Consider the following 24,955-nt stretch of genomic DNA (forward strand, 5'->3'; position numbering starts at 1 on the left):
GACGACTATTTAACTGAGGTTCTAAAATATTGGTTGTTTTTATCCCAGCAAATAAACGATTCTTTGGTGTCTTTTAAAATGTGAAGAACCAAGAGAAAACAGATCAGCACAAGCCTAAGGACAAAAGCCGGTCAATTTCAAATTCCACCACGTCAACAAACATATTAATGTCAATGATATCCTGGGGCTCTATCGGTGCAGTTTTTTTTTTAATGCTTTTGGCACTTTGTATTTCCATATTCTGTGTCTAATATAACTAATTCTTTTCCTGTAAGTCACCTGGAACAGTTATAGCACTACATTAAGAACCATTATAAAGAAAATGCAATAGCAGTTTGTTTGTTTACTTTATTTGTTGAGCTCACCCCGATGTGAAACGGCCCAGTGAAGTAATCCAAGTTGGTCTGAATGAAACCGATGTTTTTCAAACCGAGCTGGGCGCTCCGACTCCGGGCCCTGACCAAGGACTCTTCTTTGTTTTCTATGAGAATAATCTCGAAAAGCAAAAACAAAAGGATTTCTTTCAAGAGCTGGAATAAATGACATCACAATGTTGGTAAATAACAGCTTATAAACCCACTCTTATCATCTTTTGCTCTATTTTCAAATCGTTTCCAGTGGTCTTTTAATTATGATTATGCCTTGTGTCATTTTCTAGGACATAGTTTCTGCAGTTCATTAGAAATTCGCCTCTGAGTAGTGGAGGGAACTGTTGGAGCGGAGTAAGCCTGTCCACACATCCCGTCATCCATATGCTTAACCTCTCTCTCCTGCTAGCTTACAGCCCCTCACGCCCCCAAACCTAACAAGACCTGGCTGCAGACATCAACTTCAGAACCGGAAGTCCTCGACTGGAACCACAAGTCTGTCATTTAACTCAGGAAAAACTTCATTTTAACTGTTGACCCAAACAGTAGCAGTTTGTTCAGCTTTAATGAAAGTTTTTTTTCTACAATTCTAAACACCTTTGGGTCAGAAAAGATAAAGGTCTAGACCCCACCCTCCATCAGAAAGCGGAGTCAGTGCACACTCCACACAGCCCTCCCAGGAGCAGAGCTCCAGGACCCATCAGATCCCCAGGTAGGGTTAATATTAAGTATTTAAAATTCTCTAAGTTGAGGTTAGGGTTGATGATGTCAGGCTGGCACCATCTTGCCTGCAGTCAGGTCCCTCTCACAAAAATGAAAAGAAATATTGGAGCTATCCAGCTATACAGTTTGGAGCTAGTTGCCAGGTCAGACGAGGAAATCAAAGACGTTGATGGATCTACTCGTTTACAAGTGGATGAATCGGGATGGGGCGGAGCAGGCAGCATGAGCTGCTGATTGAAGCTTCTACATCCCAACTATAATCTTTTTTGTCAGCTCCTGATTAACAGACTTTGACTTTAATAAAGAAATACTCAGAACTGTATTTTAATATTAATTTTCTTTACATATGTCCTATATAATAAGAACATTTTCACAAAAACTTGTTAAAAACATCAAAAAAATAATTGTCATCGAAGCGGGTGTTTAGAACGGGTTTAAATCAGGTAAGAATAAGGAACTCTTTGTTACGTCTAAAAAGCACACTTACCTGACAGTCTGGAAAAGTGTGAGCAAGAACGATCCCCACGTGGCCCTGGGAGACCAGACAATTAGAGAGGTGAATAACAATGCACAGAAGTGCCACATCAAATGAGAGTCCCACCACAGTCATGTGTATTGCTTCCAACATCCTTCCAACTACACAGCCTTCTCATGAATATAACGACCAGTCTGCTTGAGTGCATGGCCGGGTGACAGCCGAACAAAAGGCATTTAAAGTGAGAAAGAAAAAGTGTGACAGAATAAAAAAGACGCGCTCCGTTTCAGGAGATCTTTAATGGAGCGGCAATCTAATGTAGCAGTGCTCAGATGTAACAGTGAGACAAACGCCGGACCGACGGGTGATTACTGTTACCGTTCCACTGCAGAAATCCACGATTGTATCTCCTGGCCTGGCTAGGTCCGTAACCATGGCGATTAAGTTATTCAGCTGTTGCATCTTTCTGATTGCACGAATATTTGACATTTTACCTAAGAAAAACAGAAAAACACAAACATATTTTATGAATAGAGATGAAGAGGATTTTTTTGATGCAGTGAAGCTGAATTAATATTTAGGGATTACAAAATTAGAAAAAAATGTACATTTGATGTTTATGTAGGATAATAGATTATTCTTTATAAACCTGCATAGAAAAGTTCTTGCAATAATTTATTAAGTTAATGAACCCAAATATTCCTTTTTAGGCTTTAATTTAGTGAAGCAACTTGGAGGCTTTCAAGCCAGCCATAACAGCTACAGCGCACAGAGAAAAAAGGCTTCCATTCTCTTGCCCACATCATTGTAGCCAATTGTCATCAGGTAAGTGCATATTATCTGGCTTAAAAAACATGAGTCCTGAGGCAGAATCAGCTTTCTTTGTGCTTGTGGCAGATCTTCCCGCTACAAGCTCCATCAAAGTCCATTATCAGGAAAACTCCCAGCAGTCTCTTCCTGCACCCTTCTTTGGTGAACTCAAAGCTGACACGAAACCACTGGTGAAATGTTTTCTTTCATGCCTTGGAGGCATCTCTGGGCCGACCTCTGATCGGACGTTTGCCGTCCATATGGCGAAGTGTCCTTGCCTCTGGTGGAAGGTTGGCCCCAGTGTTTGGCAGTGGAGCCGCCATCAGGATGTGAATGTGTGAATGGGACTGTGACTCTAAAGCGCTTTTGGCCTTCACAGAAGGTAGAAAAGCGCCATAAAAGTATACACCATTTACTATTTTACTATCTTTGGTTCATAGATCCTAAATCACAAAAGTTTCATTTTCTTGTGGGTTTAACCCCCACGATTAAAACTGTAAAATATCAAAAAGAAATACTATTTTAATACTATGATCCTTTGACTTGCTTTTCTTCACCTCCAAACTCAGCTCTTTGTCAGAAAATCCCAGTCTCATGGACAGAGCACTCAAAAGAAATGACAAATGAATTTCAATAAAGGTGTAAAGTGAATAGCATCCCTTGAAAATAAACACCTTTTTGGTTAAAAACTGAGGTTTTTGATGCAATTGAAAGAATTTAGATTCCTGCTGCCAAAAGCAACAAGAAGTATGATGAAATTTGACAAGGTAGGAAGGTGGAATATAAATTATGGCCTCTTATGTAGCATTAATTGTTCCATCAGTCTGCTAAAGTGCTGGCGTGAGGCCATTTCGATAAGGTTCACTTTTCCAGTAATGCATATACTTTGCAAGGCTGGACAGGTGATTATAAAGGCAGTTTCAGAGTCACAGTATCCTCAAGTCATTTCAAATTAGAATTCATTTTTGCAAATGTAAGTGTGATGCAGTTTGGTGGATGAAAGGAGCTGAAAGGTGTGGAAAAATACTACTTAAACAATAATCATCGAAAAAAGAGTTTCGATTTCCATAAAAACTCAAAGATGCTCACAAGCGTCTATTGATCACAAATGCACTGGTTGATGGTTCTGCAACAGTCATTTCCCTGCTGGTTCCATCACACAAAACGCTACATAACAACTAAAAAAATGAGCTGTGAATTTAAGGTGATAAAAGAAAAAGGATGACTAATATTCTTTAAAAAAAAAAAAAGTTTTCAGCATTTCTAACTCACTCTCCACACTATATCTATTACAGGGCAGCTTTTAAATATTGAGCTCCTGTCTCATTTTTAACAATACTAAACATGAGTGTAATAAAAAGAGCAAAAATCCACTCTGATGCCTCTTTCCATCAGGTAAGGACTATTATATGTACTGCAGAGAGGCAAAGTTACACATCGGTTTCAGTTAACAGCATCTCAGAAATTCAAATGGTTTAGTTAATGTCTGAACTTTACTATCACACTGTGTATTTTTAAACTTGATTATAATCTTTGGTTCAGTGTGTATTTGTGTTCCCACTTTATTGTAGCAGTTTGATAAGACATAAAGGCATAATCTACTCTCATAAAACTTAAACTTCTTAAAACTTTTAAACATCCTTACTGGTGTAGCAGTATCTCTACCATAAACGTATCACAAACAAAATATCTTAAATTGCCTTTCTATTTTTGTTTTAACAGATGGAGATTATAGGTAGTGGGCCAACAAGTCCCAGATTTTGGGAGATGGGTCACCTATATCAACCGACGGGCCCTCATGAGACATCATATATCATTGAAGTACCAGATACTCCACGGAGAAAGGAAATGAATGATGGCTGGGTTGTTTAAAACAAGTATGATCCGTCATTTTGAGACATTACAAATTCTTCAATCTGTTACAGCTATGGCATAAGTTTCTAAAGTGTGAAGAGTGATGTGACGTGAGAATTCTCAAACAAAGAAAAAAATAGTCTTGAACTTTAGTTAAGTTTACACAAAACTTATAGAATACAATATTTCCATCAGGCTGTACATGTGTTTTTTTTTTCTTTTCTTTTTAAGCTACAATGATACAAAAGCCTCATCTGCAACCAGGGCAATGTTTGAATTCCCTCACTACTCCCCAACCCCTCAAAGACCATATAGTGCGGGACTATCCTATGCAATTTGGAAACATGCTCACAACCTTTTTTTAAAATGATAAATATGAAGCCACCCATTTTCCGAAGTCAAAACCTGAAAAATAAGAACGTTTTCCAAAGACTATATCTGAATCCACTTTGTTCTGATGTTAACAATTTGGATGGTTTATTAAAATTAAAATTACTTTTTTTTTTTTCTCAAATGACAAATCATTAAAAAGCTATTTATTACTGTCACTATTTGTCAACTGAAAGAGCATTGATTTCCCCTTGTTTTTGTGCAGAGGCTTCTGGGAAATTTCCAAGTCCCTGCATTTTGGGAATTGTAGATTTGGACAGCCCAACAAAATGGTGAACACACTTTATGGTGCACTAAGTAGTAAGAAAATCAGGACAAAACCCAGGTCTTTGTGATTTATCAACAACAACAAAAAAAGAAATAAAATGAATGTCAATCTTTTGTAACTGCAGTCTTCTTCTTCAAATGGAATTACCAAGTTATGAAAAAAAGAACTACTGTATTCTTGGTGGAAATGGAGAAAAACAACAGTTTTATTGCATGTCACAGTGTAGAATTGAGCAAAACATACATCCTATTACAACTTTAGATTGAATCAAAACAATAATTAAATTATCTGTAAACCCTAATCAGGGGTTATATGACAATGTCAGGTAAAAAAAAAAAAACAATGAATATTTCAATAAAGATATATATATATATATAGACAACTGTTAAATAAAATTAACTAAAAATATTCCTAATTTTTTGTTTAAAAGTTAAAATATCTTTAGAATTCCCAATAGTTACTCTATGAGCTTACCTCATATGCTTTTTCACAAGATTTATTACGAAAATTATTACATTACTGAACACACCCAACAATAGCAAGGCTAGAGACAAATAAATTACCGTACGTATATTAATTGGTAAATGAATAATCAATCACTTAAGCAATTACTGGCTGAGAGCCCTATAAAATCCTTAATAGCTTTAGAGATCATATTCCTCTAATGACAATTGAGATAAGTTGCTAAACAAGTGACTAATTTCTAAGATTCAACAGGAACAAATCATCTTGTTTTTTAAAGGACAAAACACAGCAGCTGATGAAATATTTTCAAGAACACTGTTGACTGATTCTTGCCGCTGTCACTTATTATTACAGCTGAGGCTTCCCAACACCTAATAATTAAGTCATTTGTAGCTCTTGAAGTCTACAGCATTTCAAAGTTTATTGCAATATAATGTGTAACTTCTAAAAAAGGGACTATGCTTTCTTGTACTATTTTTTCTATTGAGCTGATGTTTTTCTCCAAAGATAGAATTTTTTTTAAGTTTCACTGCTTGCTAACAATTTATTGTTTTTATACAAAAGTTTCCCCTGCAACTGTCTTAGAAAAAAGGCGGAAGATGGAAATTGCATGAAATTAGATCATGGCCACTTTGAAAAACTGCCCATTATTCCGAAAACAAAAAGAAAATGAATGGATAAAAGTAATCAACCAGGCCTGAATGAAGTATTAATCAAAGCATAGACTCACTACCAAATTACAAATCATTTCTATGTAAGAAACAAAAAGAAAACGGAGGATTTCTCATCCTCCCTTCTTGTGCCACTCTTCTTTCATCCTGCTTATTCCTTTACTAATTTTATCACATCCCTCAAGCATGTGTGATCAACAATCAAGCACAATCACGCTTGCTGGGAACTGATACCGTTTGTCCGAGCAAACCTCTTTGATGAACTGCTGAGACGAGCTGGCAGGTGGGCATAAAATGGCGTTGTGATCATTACTAAGCCAATGTGTCAGCAATCAGTCAGACATTGTACAGCCGTGTGAAGCAGGAACAAAAACAACAAAGAAAGAACATTTGGACTTCTTTAGGAAAAAATAAAAAAATATCCAATAAGTGATATCTTCACACTGTATTAGGATAAAATATTAACATCCAATGGTCTGGAAAAACGAAGGGGTGTGCTACAGACGTCATGCACGTGCATATTTAGTCAAACCCTTCAAATCCATTCTCACATGTACAATTAATGTCCCCTATAAATAAATGCAGAAGCAACTCCCAGAACCCCATTCTGGAGCAGTCTTTACTTGCAGAAGGTGCACATGTAACAAAACAGTGCTATGGGTATGCATCGCCAGCGTGTGCATGCAGGCCTCATTGATATGCGATTTAGTAAAAATGTGTAATCAACAGAAAGCCTCCATTTCTGGGCTTTTCATTAGGGGAAAAAAAGGATACAGCCAAAATATTCTAACTAAAAGACTAAAATTAGTATAACAAGACTGCATTGTATAACCTTTTGGCTTTATCTCACACCTTGATGGTTGGTATAATGCTCTTCTGTGTCTTGCACAATTCACTAAGGAGACTTGATTTTATATGCGATCAAAATTGTAACCAGTATTAAAATTCTATACACCACCATGGGTAAATAAAAAAACATCTATTTTCTTTTGGTAAATAGCATTTTTTAGATTTTTTTTTGAAGCACTGATGTCAAAACTCTCAGCGCTTAGTTCATGCTAAAGTACCATACAGAGACATTCACTTACTTGCCATACTGACCAACTTTTGAGTTTTGTCGTCCCTGTACCTTCCCATATTGCCCAGAATACAAGGCTTCAAACATCTTTTGGTTTATCTTAAAAACATTTCTAGTGGTCTTCTAATTATGATTACCGGTGTGCAGTTTTTAGCCAAAATTAAAACACCTGTGTCGTTTTCTAGAACATTATTTCTGCAGAAAGGCGGGAGTTCATTAGAAATTTACCTTCGAGTTCTGGACGTGACCGCTGGCAAGGAGCAACCCCACACACCTTCTTGTGTGTGACCCATAGCTGTAACACGTATCAAGTCGTCTACAAGTGAATGAATCAGAGTGGAGTGGAGCAGAGAGCTTGTGCCCCACGGTACTTTCTACGTCATAAATACCAATTTTTTCAAACTGCATTTTTTATCTGCTCCGGATTCACAATGATTTGAATAAAGAAATAATTAAAAATGCAATTTTAAGATCAATTTTCTTACAATATGTCCTCCATCATCAGAAAAATGCCAAAAGAACATGTAAAAACACATGATGGGTTTATAATATGGTGGTGCTGGTGGATTTGGGAAAAAATAAAAACAACCTTCATGTCACCATTATGATTAATAATAATAAAATGCTAGAACTTAGAGTTAAAAAGAGTTTTTGTGACTGAGAAGCAGCTTTTTTGATAGGGATGACTCAGGCTTTTTCACCTCCAAGAACTAAAGCAAACCGAAAGCCTTGCAGTGATTGTGTCATTGGGGGAGACTGAAGGTCCATTATCCTGTGTGCCGTCTTTAGCGCTTGTGTTAGGGCTGGCAGTGAGCCACCATGTCTTCTTTCATCTGTAGATCTGTATCAGTAGATCTGTCCATGTCCTTATCAACCAGGTACATCACTAGAAATCAAATGTAGAGGCATAGTTGTGACACTTGGGGGGATGTGCAGGATATCACATCTATCATTCTGGACATGCTGGTATGCAAAGGAATTACAAGCAGAACTGAATTGAGGCTTTGATTTAGATGATTAAATTGATTTTTTTGTGGGAACTTTAAAAAGTCACTGCTATCTCTTTTTATTAGTGTAAAGACGGCACATTTGTTGGAGTCCTAACAACCAAGGATTTTTATGGAGAGTAATAAATATCAGTATTAAACAGCCATCCATAGTTCTTTGTCACTAACACAGTTGTGGAAGAGCCTGTAGCTGTAACCCGCTCAAGTAATGCACTTTCTTGTTTTTTTTTGGCAGAGTGAAAACATATTCTGGATGTGTTCCCAACACAAATGCATTTGTTGTCAGAGAGCAGTCCAGTACTTAAATCCACAAAACCCTACATCCTGACCTTTAAGAACTTTTTTTTGTTAAATGTCTACTATTGATTAATACTTTTAATACTGTGTTTAAGAGATTACACTAAAATCCCAAACTTTTGAAGTGTTGTCCAGCACTTGCATGGGGGTTCTAGTTCCCTTATACACACTAAATGGAGAGACTTGTGTGAAATATCATCAAAAAGTCTATTTCAGCAAGTTAGGAGCAAATGCTTCTCCTAGTTTAATCTAAAACACAGGTGCCAGAGCAGCTAATGCACCAACAGCTAAAGAAAGATGGATGGGAATGTTTCAGTATTCCAAGGGAATCATAGTCTGTCCTTAAGAGCTGATGATGATCCTGACTCTGTGCCAGGAAAAATACAGACAGACTTCCTGAGAGTCCTAAATTCACAGTAACACAGTCCAGACAGACAAAGTAAAAAAAAAAAAAAACTGGTTCCATTAGACTTCATCGCATGGAGTAAACAGAGCATAATGATACGCATCAAAGGATCTGTATGGAAACAAGAGCTTCATTGAGCAGTCACAGAGCAACTCCATGCCTTAGCCACGTAAGGACATGCACTTAGATACTATTGTCAAGACTTCATGAGAGTATTTAAAATGTGGATTTATTAAGAAAAAGTAGGTGGCAACATACAGAAACAGCCACTGTCCTAAACAGATATACATATAAATAATACCAAAAGCTGCATTTCCTGCTGAAACCGCCGCATGATAGAAATAACATGCAGGCAACGTCAAAATCGATCAAAGAACAGTTATTGTTAACTTACAATTTTAAAAGGTTTGTATCAGAACTCTCAAGACTGAATTTCAAGTTTGGTTTATTTCAGAAATTACTTAACCAGAATGCTGTTAAAAACCTAAGGCACATGGTGGATTGTCGTTTTTGTTATTTGTGCTTTTTATGCGCATTCCTGTCAATCAGTGAGCAGTTGTTATTATAAAATAGTTATCGTTTAAGAGTGCAGTGTAAAAGCAGACAATGTTTTTTGCACACTAGCAAGACTGGCTTTAGTGTTGAATGTTGATACTTTGTGTGAAAAACTATTGTGAAAAACTTATGTGAAAAACTAAAGCATTTTTTAAACACAATCCCTTCATTTCATGGGCTCGTAAGTAATTGGACAAATGAAATAACTGAAAACAAAATAGGTCATTACTAGTATTTGGTTGAAAACCATTTGTTGGTAATGACAGCCTGAAGTCTTGAACTCATGGACATCACCAGATGGGTTTTCTGCTTCTGAATGCTCTGCCAGGCCTTTACTGCAGAGGCTTTCAGTTGCTGTTTGTTTGTGGGCCTTTCTGTCTGAAGTTTAGTCTTCAACAAGTGAAATGCATGCTCAATTGGGTTAAGATCAAGTGACTGACTTGGCCATTCAAGAATATTCCACTTTTTTGCTTTAATAAACTCCTGAGTTGCTTTGGCTGTATGTTTTGGGTCGTTGTCCATCTGTATCATGAAACGCCGCCCAATCAGTTTGGCTGCATTCACCTAAATCTGCGCAGGCAGTTTGTTTCTGAACACCTCAGAATTCATTGGGCTGCTTCTGTCCTGTGTCACGTCATCAATAAACACTAGTGTCCCAGTGCCACTAGCAGCCATGCACGCCCAGACCATCACACTGCCTCCACAGTGTTTTACTGATGATGTAGTGCGCTTTGGATCATGAGCTTCTCCACGCCTTCTCCATACTTTTCTCTTGCCATCATTCTGGTAGAGGTTGATTTTGGTTTCATGTGTCCAAAGAATGTTTTTCCAGAACTGTGCTGGCTTTTTTAGATGCTTTTTAGCAAAGTCCTATCTAGCCTTTTTCCTATTCTTAAGGCTTATGAGTGGCTTGCATCTTGCAGTGTACCGTCTGTATCTACTTTCATGCAGTCTTCTTTTTATGGTAGACTTGGATATTGATCCGCCTACCTCCTGGAGAGTGTTGTTCACTTGGTTGGCTGTTGTGAACGGGTTCTTCTTCACCATGGAAATGATTCTGCCATCATCCACCACTGTTGTCTTCCGTGGACGTCCAGGTCTTTTTGCGTTGCAGAGTTCACCAGTGCTTTCTTTCTTTCTTTCTTTCTTTCTCAGGATGTACCACACTGTTGATTTTGCCACTTCTAATACTGTAGCAATTTCTCGCATGGTTTTTTCTGTTTTCTCAGCTTAATGATGGCTAATTTCACCTGCATGGAGGGCTCCATTGACCGCATGTTGTCTGTTCACAGCAAAAAAGAGTCCTCTAATCAACTCCAGGCAGAAACAAAATTAGAAAGAATGTGTCTCTGTCCAAATATTTATGGTCCTGACTGTATATTCACCCGTGGGACATTTTCTGATTATCTTGTCACTCACAGAGTGTGTAGTGTTTAATAATTTACTCTCTTTACTTTTCTTCCATTCCTTGAGACACAAAAAGGTCCCTTGTAAATGATCAGAGACACTTGATGTCAAGAGAAAAAGTGCTTAGGTAAAAAGGGCTATAAGTGGAAATGAGCGTCCAAATCTCAACCCAGCAAAAACCAAACCTGCCTGCATGAACAATTCATTGACTTTGCTGGTCTATAAGTACCTAAAGCTCTACTTATCATAGTCTTAAAAGCAAAATTAAAAGTGCAACTTAAAAAGAAATACATTCAGTTACAGCAAGTACATAAAGTTCAAAGTTAAGCTTATTTAAATATCGCATCATAAAATGCAAACCCATTTATGTCCGATTATTTTGTCTTGTCGCACAAATCAGGAAGAAAATTGTTAGACATTTAGTGTTTTTACATAATTTAAATCTACACTCTTTACATAAGCACTATCTGTAGTGGAAAGGTCAAAACTTGTCACAGTAGTGATCTGAAGCAGTGAGACTTTGGGTTCAAATTTTGATAATACAGTGACTCCTTGTTATATATTGCGGTTCACTTTTAGCAGTCTCGCCATTTCACTGATTTTTTTCAATGCAATTTTGCATACTTTTTTTTTTTTTTTTAAACAGGGTGTCACGTTCTGTGTCCTTATTAATTGTAGATCTTGTTAATCAGTCTCCTCTGTACCGTGTCTCAGGTACAGGATGTGTTCAGTTTGCCAAATTGATATAAAGATCTTTGCTTTCATCCTATAATACTGGATTTTTATTTTTCCACGAGGGTTTGAACTTTTAAAAAGTTAAAACAAGAGAGAAACGTGAAAATTTTCATGTCTGAAAAACGTATATAAAACGTGTAGTGAGGGGTTTTACATCTTAAAACATCTGTATTCCTACTTCACGTATTTCACAAACTGTAGATTATTTTTAGAACGTAATTCCCGCGATGAACACAGGAACACAGTATTTTTTTAAACACTTTTCAAATAGTAAATTAACTACATTCAATAGAGAAAATGTGTTAATTTACTTAAAAAGTATAATACTTTTGATTATATGCAGTTATTGCTAAATAAAACTGTCAGACATCCAGGAAGGAAACACACTGAGCTTCAACTTATTTTAATCCTATTGCACTAGTTTGAAAAAGGAAAAATTAAAATAGCAAAAGCTCACTTTTTTGTCATCTTTAACAGAAAGTCAGAGTTTTGTCAACACCTCTATACAAATATGCTAAAACTACAAAAACAAAAGAAAGTGAAGATAAATATACAAAACAAATTTCTCAAGAGCAATCGCTGACTAACAATGGAGTGACTGCCAGAGCACCACCTGACATAGCTGCAGGCAAAAGGTCTGCATAATTACTGAACTCCAACACTCCTTCTGACAGGTTAAGGCACATTCCCAATTTGTCTGCAGTGCTTTCTTTCACAATGAGCATACATCCAAACGGAGATGTCAGTTTTGCACCAAGGAGTACATCCAATTACTGACTTTTATAACAGAAGTGTTTTACAAGAGGGAAAAATTGTTTAAACAATTGTAAATTCTTAGCATGGCAAGGAGGAGTTCAGAAATGGGAAGATTTGAAATCAACTTTTTTTTTCAATTTTCTTTTTAATATTTAAATATGCAAATATTTTTATTTATTTAGTAAATTGTGTTTTCAAACTGTCAAGAACAAAGAACTACACCTGGGCTTCAGTTCATATGCATAGGAATTAGGATTTATGGACATAATCACAACAGTGTAACTCATCAGGCAGTTCAGGAAGCATAACAGGGCTGCTTTTTATTCATACACACCAAGAGCTGTATAAAGAGTCCAGGTTGGAAAACTCCACTCACCTATTCTATAAAGAGAAAAAGCAGTCTGTTGGGGTAAAATATAATTACAATAATAATATTTATTATCCAACCCAAAAACAGTTTTAATCCTCTTTTTATTTAACCCTTTCTTTTTGACAAATTTTAATTCACTTTGCTCTATTTTCTTCATTTTTTAGTGCACACTGTAAGAAAAGAACATAAAACTACTGAACTAAGGAAAATGATGGAAGGCTTAATTTAATACTATACCTAACTAAAATAAAATTTCCTAAAAAGGAAAAAAAATGCAAATAACCTTTTTCTGCCATCTTCACTTAACCTAAATTACTCAGAAAGACATAAAGAAAAACTGTTCTTGCTCAAGAATAAAAAAAAGAATGTGGTCACCCAACACTAGCCAAGTAAAGGTAAAAAAAACTAACTGAAGAGAGAACTATTCCAATGGTAAGTAAATCTTTAACCATTCAGCAGTTGTAGTGTAAACTTTATGCATTTGAGATTATTTTTTTATCCAATAATGTTCTGTTTCTCTCAAAAGATTGAAGAAAAAATCCATAAGAAAACTCATGATCACATAGAAAAACATGAAATCAATTAAACTTGATATTTTTTAATAATCTAGAAATATTTATGATAAATAATTCTAGATGGCTATAGAGCTTTTTAGCTTAAACGATCTTAAAAAGGAACCAGGCTGCCAAAAATGTGCACACTTTTTTTATATAATTATTGCTGATAAAAATGACATAAAAGTGATAATACATTTAATAAAAAGGAAAATCCTTGGTTTAAAATCCATTAAACAAATATTGCTGAGTAAGACTTTTGTTTTCAATCCCAAGTTTACTCAGGTGAAATAAAAAATGTAGAGCATTAAATCTACTCTGAAGAGAACAGTATTTACTCTTAAAAAATGTATTTGCTCATAAGTTATTGCTACACACCTCTTTTAGTAGCTTGCAGCTTTGTGGTTCTGTTAATTAAATAATCTATACAGAAATGAGGCCACTTATACTCTACAAAAGCAACATGGCAGCATGCCGGAAAAACTGTGCGTCTTCCTGTTTACCGCTTTTTAAGGAAGCGCCGTGAAAACTCTGCTCCGTCTTAACTCCACACTCTGCTTTTATTCAGCACACATTCTCTACTCTGTGTAGTCTGGCAGAACTGTCAGAGAAAGGGAGATGGTGGCCCAGAGGGTTCAAACCACAAGAATGTTGAGTAAATGTTTTCTTACGCCTGCAGACTTCAGAAAAATGTTCCAGCTTGTAAATGTTGAGAAAAATAAAAAGAACACAGTTGAAGGAAAATGTTGATTAAAAACTGAATACATATTTGTTATGCTTTTGATAAATTAATGAACTTTCATTTATTGATGTAGTTGTTTGTTGTAGTTTTGTTTTTAACCCTTGTGCTATCTTAGATGACCCCACCCTTCCATTGAGGTGTTCTCCCTACCATGACAAAGGTGGATAAAGGTGGAAAGATTTCATGTAATCCATGGACACCAGTGAAGATCACAAATCATTGAAGAAAAAAGGTTCAGAGCACTGTCTAGTGGGTCTAAATGACCCAACTCCCAATGTTAAAGTGCCTAGGATAGCACAAGGGTTAAAAAGTCTGTAATTCCTCTTAACTAAATCACTCAGATAAAAACTTGTTTTTATTTTTTTTAACATCTTATAGAATTTTTCTGAGGATGGAGGACATATTTAAAGACAATTAAGCTTAAAATAGCATTTCTGGGTATTTCTTTATTCAAATTGTTGTGAATCAGAAGCAGACAATAAAGTATCGTTTGAAAAAGCTTGTACCAGTGATGTATAAGCTGCAATCAGAAGGTCTGCAAGCTTCCTGCTACGCTCCATTCTTATACATCTTGTAAACAACTAGTTCCGTGTATGTCTTTATTTTCCCCGTCTGAGCTAGCATCTGGCCCAAAGCTGCACGGCTGGATAGCGCCAATATTGCCATTTTTGTTGTTAGTTAGGGGTTATAATGGGCTGCAAGCTGATGGGAAAGCCTTTAAACAGGTGGATGATGGGAAATGGGGCTAGGCTTACTCCACGCACTATCCTGTTCCCAGTGCAGTGGCAAATTTCCAATGAACTACTGCTGTTCTCCAGAAACTATGTCCTAGAAAACTACACAGGCTTTTTGATTTGGGCTAAAAACTGCATATTCATGATTAAAAAGACAACTGAGAACCCCTTTACAACAGATCATAAAATTGTGTAATTGTTGTTGCTTCACTTGTAAAGCCCCACAGAATTTGTTAATGCAAATGTCAATATGGTCACCTGGGTAACTGTTATTTTTTTAGAAGAACCTATTCAAACATTAAAATATGGATTATAATCTCAATTTAAAAATTAACAGTGCAATAATGAAAGAAGCTCATTTTTTAGCACAACAAACAGTATTCTGAAATATATCGGTTTATTTCTTTGTATACAGTCGAGTTCATCTCTGTAGATTTAAGGCAGATCAATATCCTCATTAAATTTGCAAATATCATTATAGTGTGCAGATATTGTAATTTAGGAAAGAGGAACCAAGAATCTAGGGACTGCAGATCAGCCAACAACACTGCATGTGGCCTTTGGATAATTAGACCAAGACTCCGATGAATCATTATTCTGTCACTAAGCCACCTGCATACTAAAAATGACATCGCACACACTAATGACAAAAGTAGCAGAGTCTTTGTTACCATCTCCTACTGAATAAAAAACAAATTTAAATGTAGAGACACAAGCCAGAGTCTGAATGTCAACAGCCACACTTTCAGAGACACAATCATTGTAAGAATAGGAGTCCATGGGGGCTCCTGTTCTGTCAAGAAGTAATGTTTATCTCTGGAAAGATCTGCAAATGCAGAAAAAGACAAAACACAAAACAAACATTCACACAAATGACAGTGTTCCCCCATGTTATCACAAGGCCAACATGATGAGGGTGCAAAACGCAAGAAGGAGAACTGCTCCACAACAGAAACAGAGACGCCAGAATCTATTCACAATCTTGCTTTGGAGCCAAAATAGATGTGGGCACATGGGAAAGTCCCTTCCACATGAGGAGCACATCTCCCAGCATGCACTAAAACTAAATGTGACATCATCAGTTCACTCTGTAGTAAATATGGTTAAAAATTATTTTTTTTAAATGGGGGGGGGGCTTGTAAAGCAAAATCTAAAATCAAAGAATACATAAAATGCATAAGTGCAAAGAAAAGAAGAGAAACAAAAATATTTTAGGAAAGTTTGCTTTTTTGCTTCAGTACAAGGAAAGAAAATATAAGCAAGATACACTTCCACTTGCTTTCAGAAGTAAAAAAAAAAAAGAGTAAAAATGGTAAATAGTCTTAAGTAATCACAAACAAAAAAAGTGGCACAAGAGAGGAAATATTGACAAAGGTAGAAAAACATTTTCTTTTATTTGGTCATCAGAAGAGGTTAAAGTCATCTGTTGAATAGGCCAAAATGAAAAAGACTAGAATAAAATGACAAAAAGAGAGCTTATTTTGCTTCTGGAATAAAGCAGAATAAATGTTAAGAAACCTGATGGCATCTCTCTCACAGTCTTAATATGAACAACTAAAGTACTGTTCAACAAACTGCATGCTCGAAAAAGCAGAACTAAAACATCCTGGCTCACAGGATCAAGGAGGAAAATGGTCAAGCATGCTTCCCTGGCCACCTCAAAAAGGGCCTGTCTTTTTAAAAGACAAAGGAACATAGATAAATACCCTTAACTGTTAACAAAAGAAAGTTAAGAGCTTTTTTTTATTATTATTAAAGGAGATATTACTAAGCATATTTGGTGGGAAAGATACCCAAGCTTTTGGTAGTTGTTCCTTTTTTTTAGTTTCTACTGCAAACAATAGAAAAGGTAAAAACAAATATTGAAAACCAGTATGTGCACAGATTAGCTCTAAAACACGCAGAGGGAAAAATGTGTCATTTCACTATACAATCACACATGATCATAAACTATTTACAAATTTGCCAAAAATATATAATCCAAATGTCACTGAGAGCTGGTGTAAAGGGTAAATAAACTGTGCAAAACGGCTCTGCGATTTTTAAGAGAAGATCTTTGAACAAAACTGAAATATAGAAACAAATGAATATCCATAAATGACTTTGCAAGGAGCTTATCATGGAGGCAGCCATTGGCTCTGCATCATATGGGCAGAACTCCAGCATGACTGCAGCTGGTGAAACTCCCTCTGGGAGTCTGGCTGTGTTTGATCTTGAATTGCACAAATAAAGTGCCAATTACCAATCTAATTGTGAGTAACAAAGCCTAGTGCTAGTTTTCCCGAGTCCCGCATTTACTGTGTATCTTTAAATCTCCAATTTAAAAGGTTACATTGAGTTCACTTAATTGTGAATGAGAATGGCTGATTTAGAAATCGTAGGCTGAGTTTTGGAGTTTTAATAACCGGGAATGAATTAAGCAAATGGCAGCAGTGTACAAATAGCCTTATCAATGCTTATTAAATAATAAACTCACGTTCAGCTGCCATTAAAAAAAAATAGAAAAAAAACAGCAAGGAAATACATTTTTATTTTCTTTTAAACATGGGAGCTGACCAACACCCAAATCTAAAACATACATACATAATTTACGTATCTAGCAAATACATGTTAATAATTGAGTGGTCCAGTCTCTAGTATGTCTGACTTTTCTAATTGTTGTTCTGAGTATTTACAGCAGAACAGTTCGGTAACTCAGAATGTTTGCTTTGTTTGGACAAGTGACTAAAAGCTACAAAATTAGGAAAGAACAAAGTACAAAATAATAATGTTTTGGGTATAACTGCGCTGCGCTTTACTTGCATGTAAAAAATCAGACTGATATCACTGAAACAAACATTACTATGGCTATGCTCCAACCTTGTTATATTACACATTAAAAAAAACAATCTGACACCGCTACACATTAGTGTATTAACAGGAATAACCAATCTTGCTTGCAACGCGTAAAAAAAAAAAATAGACTGAAATTTTGACAGAGCATCTCTAAAAAATTGCTTCAATGTCAGTAAGGACAAACAGAATTAATCCATATATAAAACAGTCCGGATAATAAATCGGGCTGACGTTTTTTGAACCAAATTAAGCCTTTTAAGTGTGCCTTATAGTGCAGAAAATATGGGTGTATAAAAAAGAAGATTGTTGTGAACACAGAAGAAAGATCCTAAACAACTCTAGGCAAACATAACTTCTGTATTTATCTAAAACGATCTACCTTTAAAAAATCAAACTAAAAAATGAAATAAGGTCTCTTATCTGACTTCTATTTTGGCTGCTAAATCATAACAAGGAGCTTCATTAATGGCCAGTAAAAGAATCAAAAACATTATTTCCTTCAAATGTTGGCTCATTCAAAGCTACTTGGGTTCCACACAAGAAGGAGATTGGCTTAATGCATCGACCTATTCCTCTCTGAAACATAGGTATTTGAAATGGTGAGTTCCACAAACGTCGAGTTCATGATGTGCAAAATTCATGCATATTTTTTCAGCTGTATAATTTAATCATGTACAGCTATAAAAGTTGGTGATGAGGAAAACATGAGGAATGAGCGTAAATGGTGCAGCACGAACCAATCTTGGTCCAGGAGAGCTTGAATGGAGCTCTGCTACACTGCAGCAGCCTCTCTCTGTAACATGTATGGATAGGTTTAGTATAAAAACATTTCAATGCTCACCAGTGCAGCCTAAGGGCATTAAACCTCATTTTTCCCCAACTAAAAGAAAGCCCTTTAGACTGGAATGTGCTCCTTCTTCATCCTCATCCAACCAATATGAAAACATAAACACTTTGTGTCTTGTTTGAATTCTTGCTTGACTGGGTTGATAGTATGAAGGCAACACAATGCACATGCCACAAAATATTGCATTTGTACAGTAAATCAATATTTGTGCATCTATTTCTCTGAATTTCAATTAAATTTAGCCAAATATTGCCTGCTAATTTATACGAGATGAAAACGAGATGACACATCTCAAGGGGCTTATCCTACAAACAAATAAATGTGAAATAAAATACAGAAGGGACAATATGCAAATGAGAAGAATGAAAGTCATTAGTATGCAACTTATTAAACTTCAAGGTGATTCTAACAAGTTTTAAAAATCCAAATTAGAATTTTAACCAGAACATTTATATGATACATAAACTCAATTTTTTTGTTGATTTGATGTTGTTCCTTAAATTTCTTTGAAAAACACAATTTCCTGTTTTTAAACACCCTACATATTTCTAAAACGGTGTTTTTCAACCAGTGTGCCACGGCACACTCGTGTGCCGTGGGAAATTGCCCTCTTAAACTGATCTAAAAACATTTACCATCTCAAGGATATCAGCTCTGTATTCATCCAAACAGGCCCTGATAAAACACTGAGAAGTTAGGAATATGAAAGATCGTAAAAGACTTTTTTCTTTGTGTTTATTTGATTCTATTAAAGACAATTTGATAAGAATGACGGTACCGCGATTTAGCCGTAGCTTCAGATGTTTTTGGAAAAGTCCCGCCCCTTTAACTGTCTCCACCAATCAGTCTTGGAGGCTTAATCATACGTCATCAGTCTGACCAATCAGAAGTGGTTAAAGTCTTCACTTCCTTGTTCCGATTTAGCTCATAAAGTCCAACATAAATATCAGCTAAAGCTCGTATTTAGCGGTGTAGCTTTCCACAGAATCCGGTATCAGACCGTGGAAAAAGTGAACAAAACAATGAAGAATGAATAATGAAGCTCAGAGACGCTAGTCTTTCTGCCCTTTTGCTGCAGTTTTCACACTACATCTCCCATGATGCATTGGGTTAAAGTGACGTCGTCTCAGCGCACAATGACTCTTTCTTGTTAAACGTCTTGAAACCACAACAAACACACATCAAACAGTTTTTAAATCTTCCAACTTAACTTTTATTACATCTTCTGGAAAAAACAGCTGCAACTTCCAGCTTTTTCTGCCACAATAATTATCACAAAAATGCATGTGAGATTATGAAGGGGCTGTAGATCAATACAGACTATGAGTTTCTCCTTTTTTTTTTTTTGATGCTGGTGTGCCACAGGATTTTTGTCAAGGTTAAAGTGTGCTGTGGCTCAAAAAAGGTTGAAAAACACTGTCCTAAAAGACAAATGAGAACTAAGCATGCTTGGTCTTTTATTAAACTTGTGCTGAAGCTGAAGTAAAACACAAGAAGATGAGTACAACTGACATTTCTATTTGATATTTAATTAAGAAACAGAGGATGATGAATGGTATGAGATGGAACAAGAAGTCCTTGACTTTAAAAAATAAAAAACTTCTAATGAAACATTTTTTATTAGAATTTCACAAGGACCCTGCATATGAAGCTTGATTTCACACAAATACTAAAGAGTCATTTTTATATATAACTACAAGTTATTACATGTGGAGTTCCTGCTGAGGTTAAGTATCTGCACTGTGTTAGTATTCCTACAAGAAGCCACAAGGCTTTGCCCTACTTCCTAGTTGCTTTCAAGCTGCAAAGGGAAAGGAAAACAATAGGTATATAACATCGAGTGTAAACTCCCAATCATATCTTTGTTGTATTATAAACAGGAAGAAAGGAAGATGGAGGCAGCTTTTTCTTTTTTTAGCAGCTCAACCCTGAAGGACACAACATCAGCGTCAAGTACAAACCCTAGATGGCTCCTTCACTTACCCTTTTATGCTTCATTGCCTTTCACACTTTCTCAGTGTCATCTTTACCTCTTATGTTAGCACTTCTCTATTTGCCACAGTGAAACACTCTATCCTTACCCATTCATCCATCCATCCATCCCTCCATCAATTAATCTACCAAACTTGCTTAATATGTTTTGGGGGTCACAGAGTTGGACAAAGGCAGGCTACACCCAGGTTGCCAGTCTGTCTCAGGGCATTCGATCCTTATTAAAAAAAAATAATAATAAAGTCAAGAATCTTTCCTTATAAAGGGAAGGGCTCAAGAAAAAAAGCTTGCATGATTTTGCACAATATTATTATTACGTATTTGTTAAAAAAAATTTAAATAAACAAGCGTGTTTGTTTTCCCCCCACTAATGACCACTGAAGAAGAGCCGGCTTCGGCATGATTGTTCAAAAGCAACATAGACGTTAACGAATTAAACGGATTTAGGGATTTGAAGTGATATAAATAGTCAACTAGACTTGACTTCTATAGTCTTCTCTATGATATGGTTATCTGAATAATTGTTCTTATGTTGCGCTAATATACTAGACACTTATATAACCCTTGTGCTATCTTAGATGACCCCACCCTTGCATTGACGTGTTCTCCCTACCATGACAAAGGTGGATAAAGGAGGAAAGATTTCATGGAATCCATAGACACCAGTGAAGATCACAAATCATTGAAGAAAAAAGGTTCAGAGCACTGTCTAGTGGGTTTAGATGACCCAACTCCCAATGTTAAAGTGCCTAGGATAGCACAAGGGTTTATTCCTCCTATGTTTCATGAAACTAAATATGGTTTCTGTAGTGAAGGATGAATATATCCAGTCTTATTTTGTTATTCATTCCGTTATTAAGATTTGTCTTTCAAGATCAAAAGCCCGGTCATGTATGTTGATAAATACATTTCTCCCAAAAGTGCAACTTATATTCCAGTGTGAGTTATAAATGATTCTTTTTTCTTTATAATGCATTTTTTTGGCATCTGTGCATATACCCCAAAGCAGCTAATAGTTGGAAAAACATGGTAATATTAATCCTGATTAATACTGACTACCATCAAACTCAACATTCATGTTGAAGGCATGTAACTCTGTGCATGACCACTTGTCCAGAAGACATATTTGCCTCTAAAAAAGAAAAAAACATTTTAATTTTTTGGGTTAAATGTTCGCACTCCCAAAGCTGAGACACAATTCAACGTATGCTGGTTGACTTTTTCTTTATTGTGTTGCAGAACAGCAAAGACTAAAAACTATTTATTTATTTAGATTTCTTGTTAGAAATAAAATACATAAAAGCATCCATTCTAGTATATAGAACAAAGAAAGATAAAGCGTAGAGAAGTGTGAAAAGTCAAATGGTCTACTCAATGATTAACTCCCAAGCCAACACTAAAACACTAGGACTGCCCACTCACCGACAAACCTGGAACGGCAGAAGAGGTCAACAGTGCAGTTTATCATGAAGTGCAGGCAAAAGTGGAGCAGCTACAATGTTATCTATTTCTGCTCAAGTAAAATATATACTGCCCACAGCATTAACCAAACTTCTCTTTGAACAACACTTGCCTGTTTTGGGAAGATTGTCCTTTATCTTTGAATGGAGTTGGAGTGGAATAAGCTTTACTAAAAGCTAAATAGAAACAGCAATATAGTTTGTTTTACCTTCGAAATGCTCGATTACTCTGAATTTGGTATGTCAACTTTTTATCAATGTTGACTCAACGTTTTCATAGTTTAGGGGTAAGAACATACATTAAGACCATGAATTATTTGTAAAAATAGATTAATCTTTTTTTTTTTCACTTGTCCTGTCCAACAGCTAGGCAGGCAGATGAGAGCTGAGGGCCTCTTGTGTTGGACATATTTTACTTTAACAAGAGGGGTTATTAATCTTCAGACAAACCAAAGGTATGACTGAATAAACCCCTTTTGTAATTGAGGCCAAACTTTATTCATTTCAACCATGTTTGAAAATCTTTGGTGTTGGAAGGGACGGAAAAGGAAAGAAGGGAAGAAGAGAGAGGGATGTTAGAGAGAGAGGGGGGGTAGGAGGGTGATAATAGGAGGGGAAGGGGGGTAAGACCATGAAGCAGCATAGAGCAGACAGGTTTACTGGTTGTTTATCATTACGGTACGGTTCAAATGTAGTACAAAAAGGGCGGGGCCTGTTCGCACACACTCAAATGTTATCAACACACCTGCTAGCTGCAAAAAATGTTCACGCTCAGGGGCAAGGACCAGGACCCACCCCCCAGGGACACGAACACCCCGGCTCAGGTGTAATATGAACCCCCCCACCGTGCGGAGAGAGCACCGCCTGGCCCAGGGAGCCGGCACCCAGGGGACACGGCCGCCGTCGCCAAGGGGCCCGCACCCCCCACCAGGGAAGGGGTAGGGGACAGATGGACCCAGGTCCCACCTTCCTTGCAAAATGTGTGTGCGTGTATGTGTGTTTGAGAGGGTGTGTGTGTGCATGTGTGTGTTTATGTTGGAATGTATATATTGAAGGGGGAGGGGTGTGTGTACTAAGGGGGGTGCAGTTAAAATTGGCGAGTAGGGCACTAAGGGGACATCTCCTGATTACTCACAGTGATGTCCCCTCACCCTCCCCACCAAGGGGCCCTAAATGTCTAAGGTGCGGTTAAAATTGGCGGGTAGGGTGCCAGGAGGACATCTGCTGCTTGCTGGCAGTGATGTCCAAGCACCCCCCCTACCAAGGACCCTACATGTCTAAGGTGCAAATAAAACCGAAAGAGGGGGGGCCCACTCCATACGGCAACCATAGGAGGGGGGCCACTGCCAAGTAGCCCCCCCCAAGGCACATCACAGGCTAGACCCCCCACCCCCTCACCCTAATATGAGGAAGGGGGTAAGTTGGGGACAGCTGGTAGACTGTCCCCCGGTTGCCAAACAGCTGTCCCCCAGCCCACCCCCCCAGCAAAGGGGCCAGGGCCACCCAGCCCAGGGGCCCCACCCGCGGAGGCGCCGACACCCCAGGCCCGGCACCACCCGCCCCACACAGAGAGAGAGGAGCACTAAATTTAAAGGTTTAAAACCTAACTTAAATGCAAAAGTTTATGTTGGATTCCTGTCACAAGTATGAAATCAGTTACCAGTATTAATTATATTTTTTAAAATGTAATTCACTTTAGGAAGCAACCACAAAATAATTACTGAAGCTTTATAATAAAATTAGCAGCAAAACACTTTCAAAAACTAAAAAGCTAAAGTATCATAAAACAACAATGGTCCATATAATAAATATAATAAACAACAGCAGGTTCGATACATTTCTCTATTTAGTTTGGATTATCTTTTTATTGTTTTTATTGTAAATGAAATGTATTCGACACAACTGATCAACAAATGTGTAGTAATATGACAAAACCTTCCACAAAATAAGTAGAGTGGGAGAGCAATAAATTATAGGAACATACTAGCAAAATTGTTTTGTAAAAACCATACTTGATTAAAGTTACCATATTTGGCTAACCTAATCTTAAGAAGAAAAAAAAACATCCAAAGACACTGAAAGTCTTTAAATAGAAAAAGCAAATATATGCATTAATAAAAAAGAAAAAAACGTCAGAGTACCTCTGGTTTCTATGCAGCCCCTCTGATGAAATGGTACAAAAGAACCCACAAAAACGTAGCCACAAAGTGGTAAAATTGTAAAAAAAAAAAAAAAAAAAAAAAAAAAAAAATTATTAGTGGCTACAAAATAGATCCATGTACTTTCTGTCATTGGTTTTTCTTCCCGTTTAGGCAGACTAACCATGCAGTTTCAAAGGTAGAAAACGATCAAGGAAGATATTTGGTTTTAGACAATAAAAAAAGGATGAAAAGAAATTTTTCTGCTATTCTTGCAAAATATGCCTTTTTCTTTTACACCACGATGGTTGTCTGAATGCCATGATGTTGTCTGGGATGCATGATACTGTGTCTGTGACAGCCCAGACAGTGTGAAGGACACTGGAAGATTACTGGAAGCAATCTTTCATCAGATAAGGGGGGGGGAAGGAAAAATACATGTGTCTGAGCCTATGACAAGAAACCCAACGCCCACCAGCAAAGACTGAGTGGAAGTCTGTGAGACTCATGAGACCAAAGGATGCAAACCACACACCATTTAAAGTGTATTCAGCGTCATGAACACTACTGAAAAAGCATCATATGCTGAAATATAATGTTCAGTTTTCTAGCTTTCCGTGTTTAACTTATTAGTATGATGGTTATTTTAGCGTTGAGTACAATTATTTTTGGCATTCAATTGTAATCTGCCAAAGACTTTCTTTTGCAACAATGTGGTGCGGGTTCTCGAATATATTAATAACTTTTCAAATTTAAACAGAGCTGTAGTTAACAGGTAAAACATGAATACTAAAGCTAGAGAAAAGCCTGTGATTGCTACCGTTTTGCTTCAACAGCGTCTACGCAGGCAGCAATCATCAGTTCTTTTCCTGCCTTTTAGTCATTGTACTTAGAGCAGACTGTGTCTATTGGAGCAAAAGCACAAATTTCACTTCACATATTTGCTTTTTGGGAATTTATGACCTTCACCCTGTAAACACACAAAGCGTAGCACATGCAAGAGTTGTTTTTTTTCTTT

The 24,955-nt window shown here is 36.8% G+C and overlaps 1 protein-coding gene across 6 annotated transcripts in view; it reads right to left on the reverse strand.

Moving 5' to 3' along the window:
• Positions 1 to 24,955, reverse strand: part of LOC144990327 (glutathione S-transferase C-terminal domain-containing protein-like) — a 52,104-nt gene that overhangs the window by 16,564 nt on the left and 10,585 nt on the right. For 3 of the 6 annotated variants that reach the window (XR_013654326.1, XM_078943508.1, XM_078943506.1), the window contains 3 exons: positions 1,945 to 2,060; positions 1,579 to 1,623; positions 348 to 494 (listed from right to left, as the gene is read on the reverse strand). Coding sequence is in view for 5 of the 6 variants with exons in the window: in XM_078943508.1 (XP_078799634.1) it covers positions 348 to 494; positions 1,579 to 1,623; positions 1,945 to 2,060 (308 nt within the window). In the remaining variant the exon portion in view is untranslated. The remainder of the gene's footprint in view (positions 1 to 347; positions 495 to 1,578; positions 1,624 to 1,944; positions 2,061 to 24,955) is intronic. The other 3 variants (XM_078943509.1, XM_078943507.1, XM_078943510.1) reach the window with 2 other exon arrangements.

Source organism: Oryzias latipes (genome assembly GCF_053564925.1).
Source record: "Oryzias latipes strain Hd-rR chromosome 1 unlocalized genomic scaffold, Olatipes_Hd-rR_3.1 chr1_Y".
NCBI classification, from domain to species: domain Eukaryota; kingdom Metazoa; phylum Chordata; class Actinopteri; order Beloniformes; family Adrianichthyidae; genus Oryzias; species Oryzias latipes.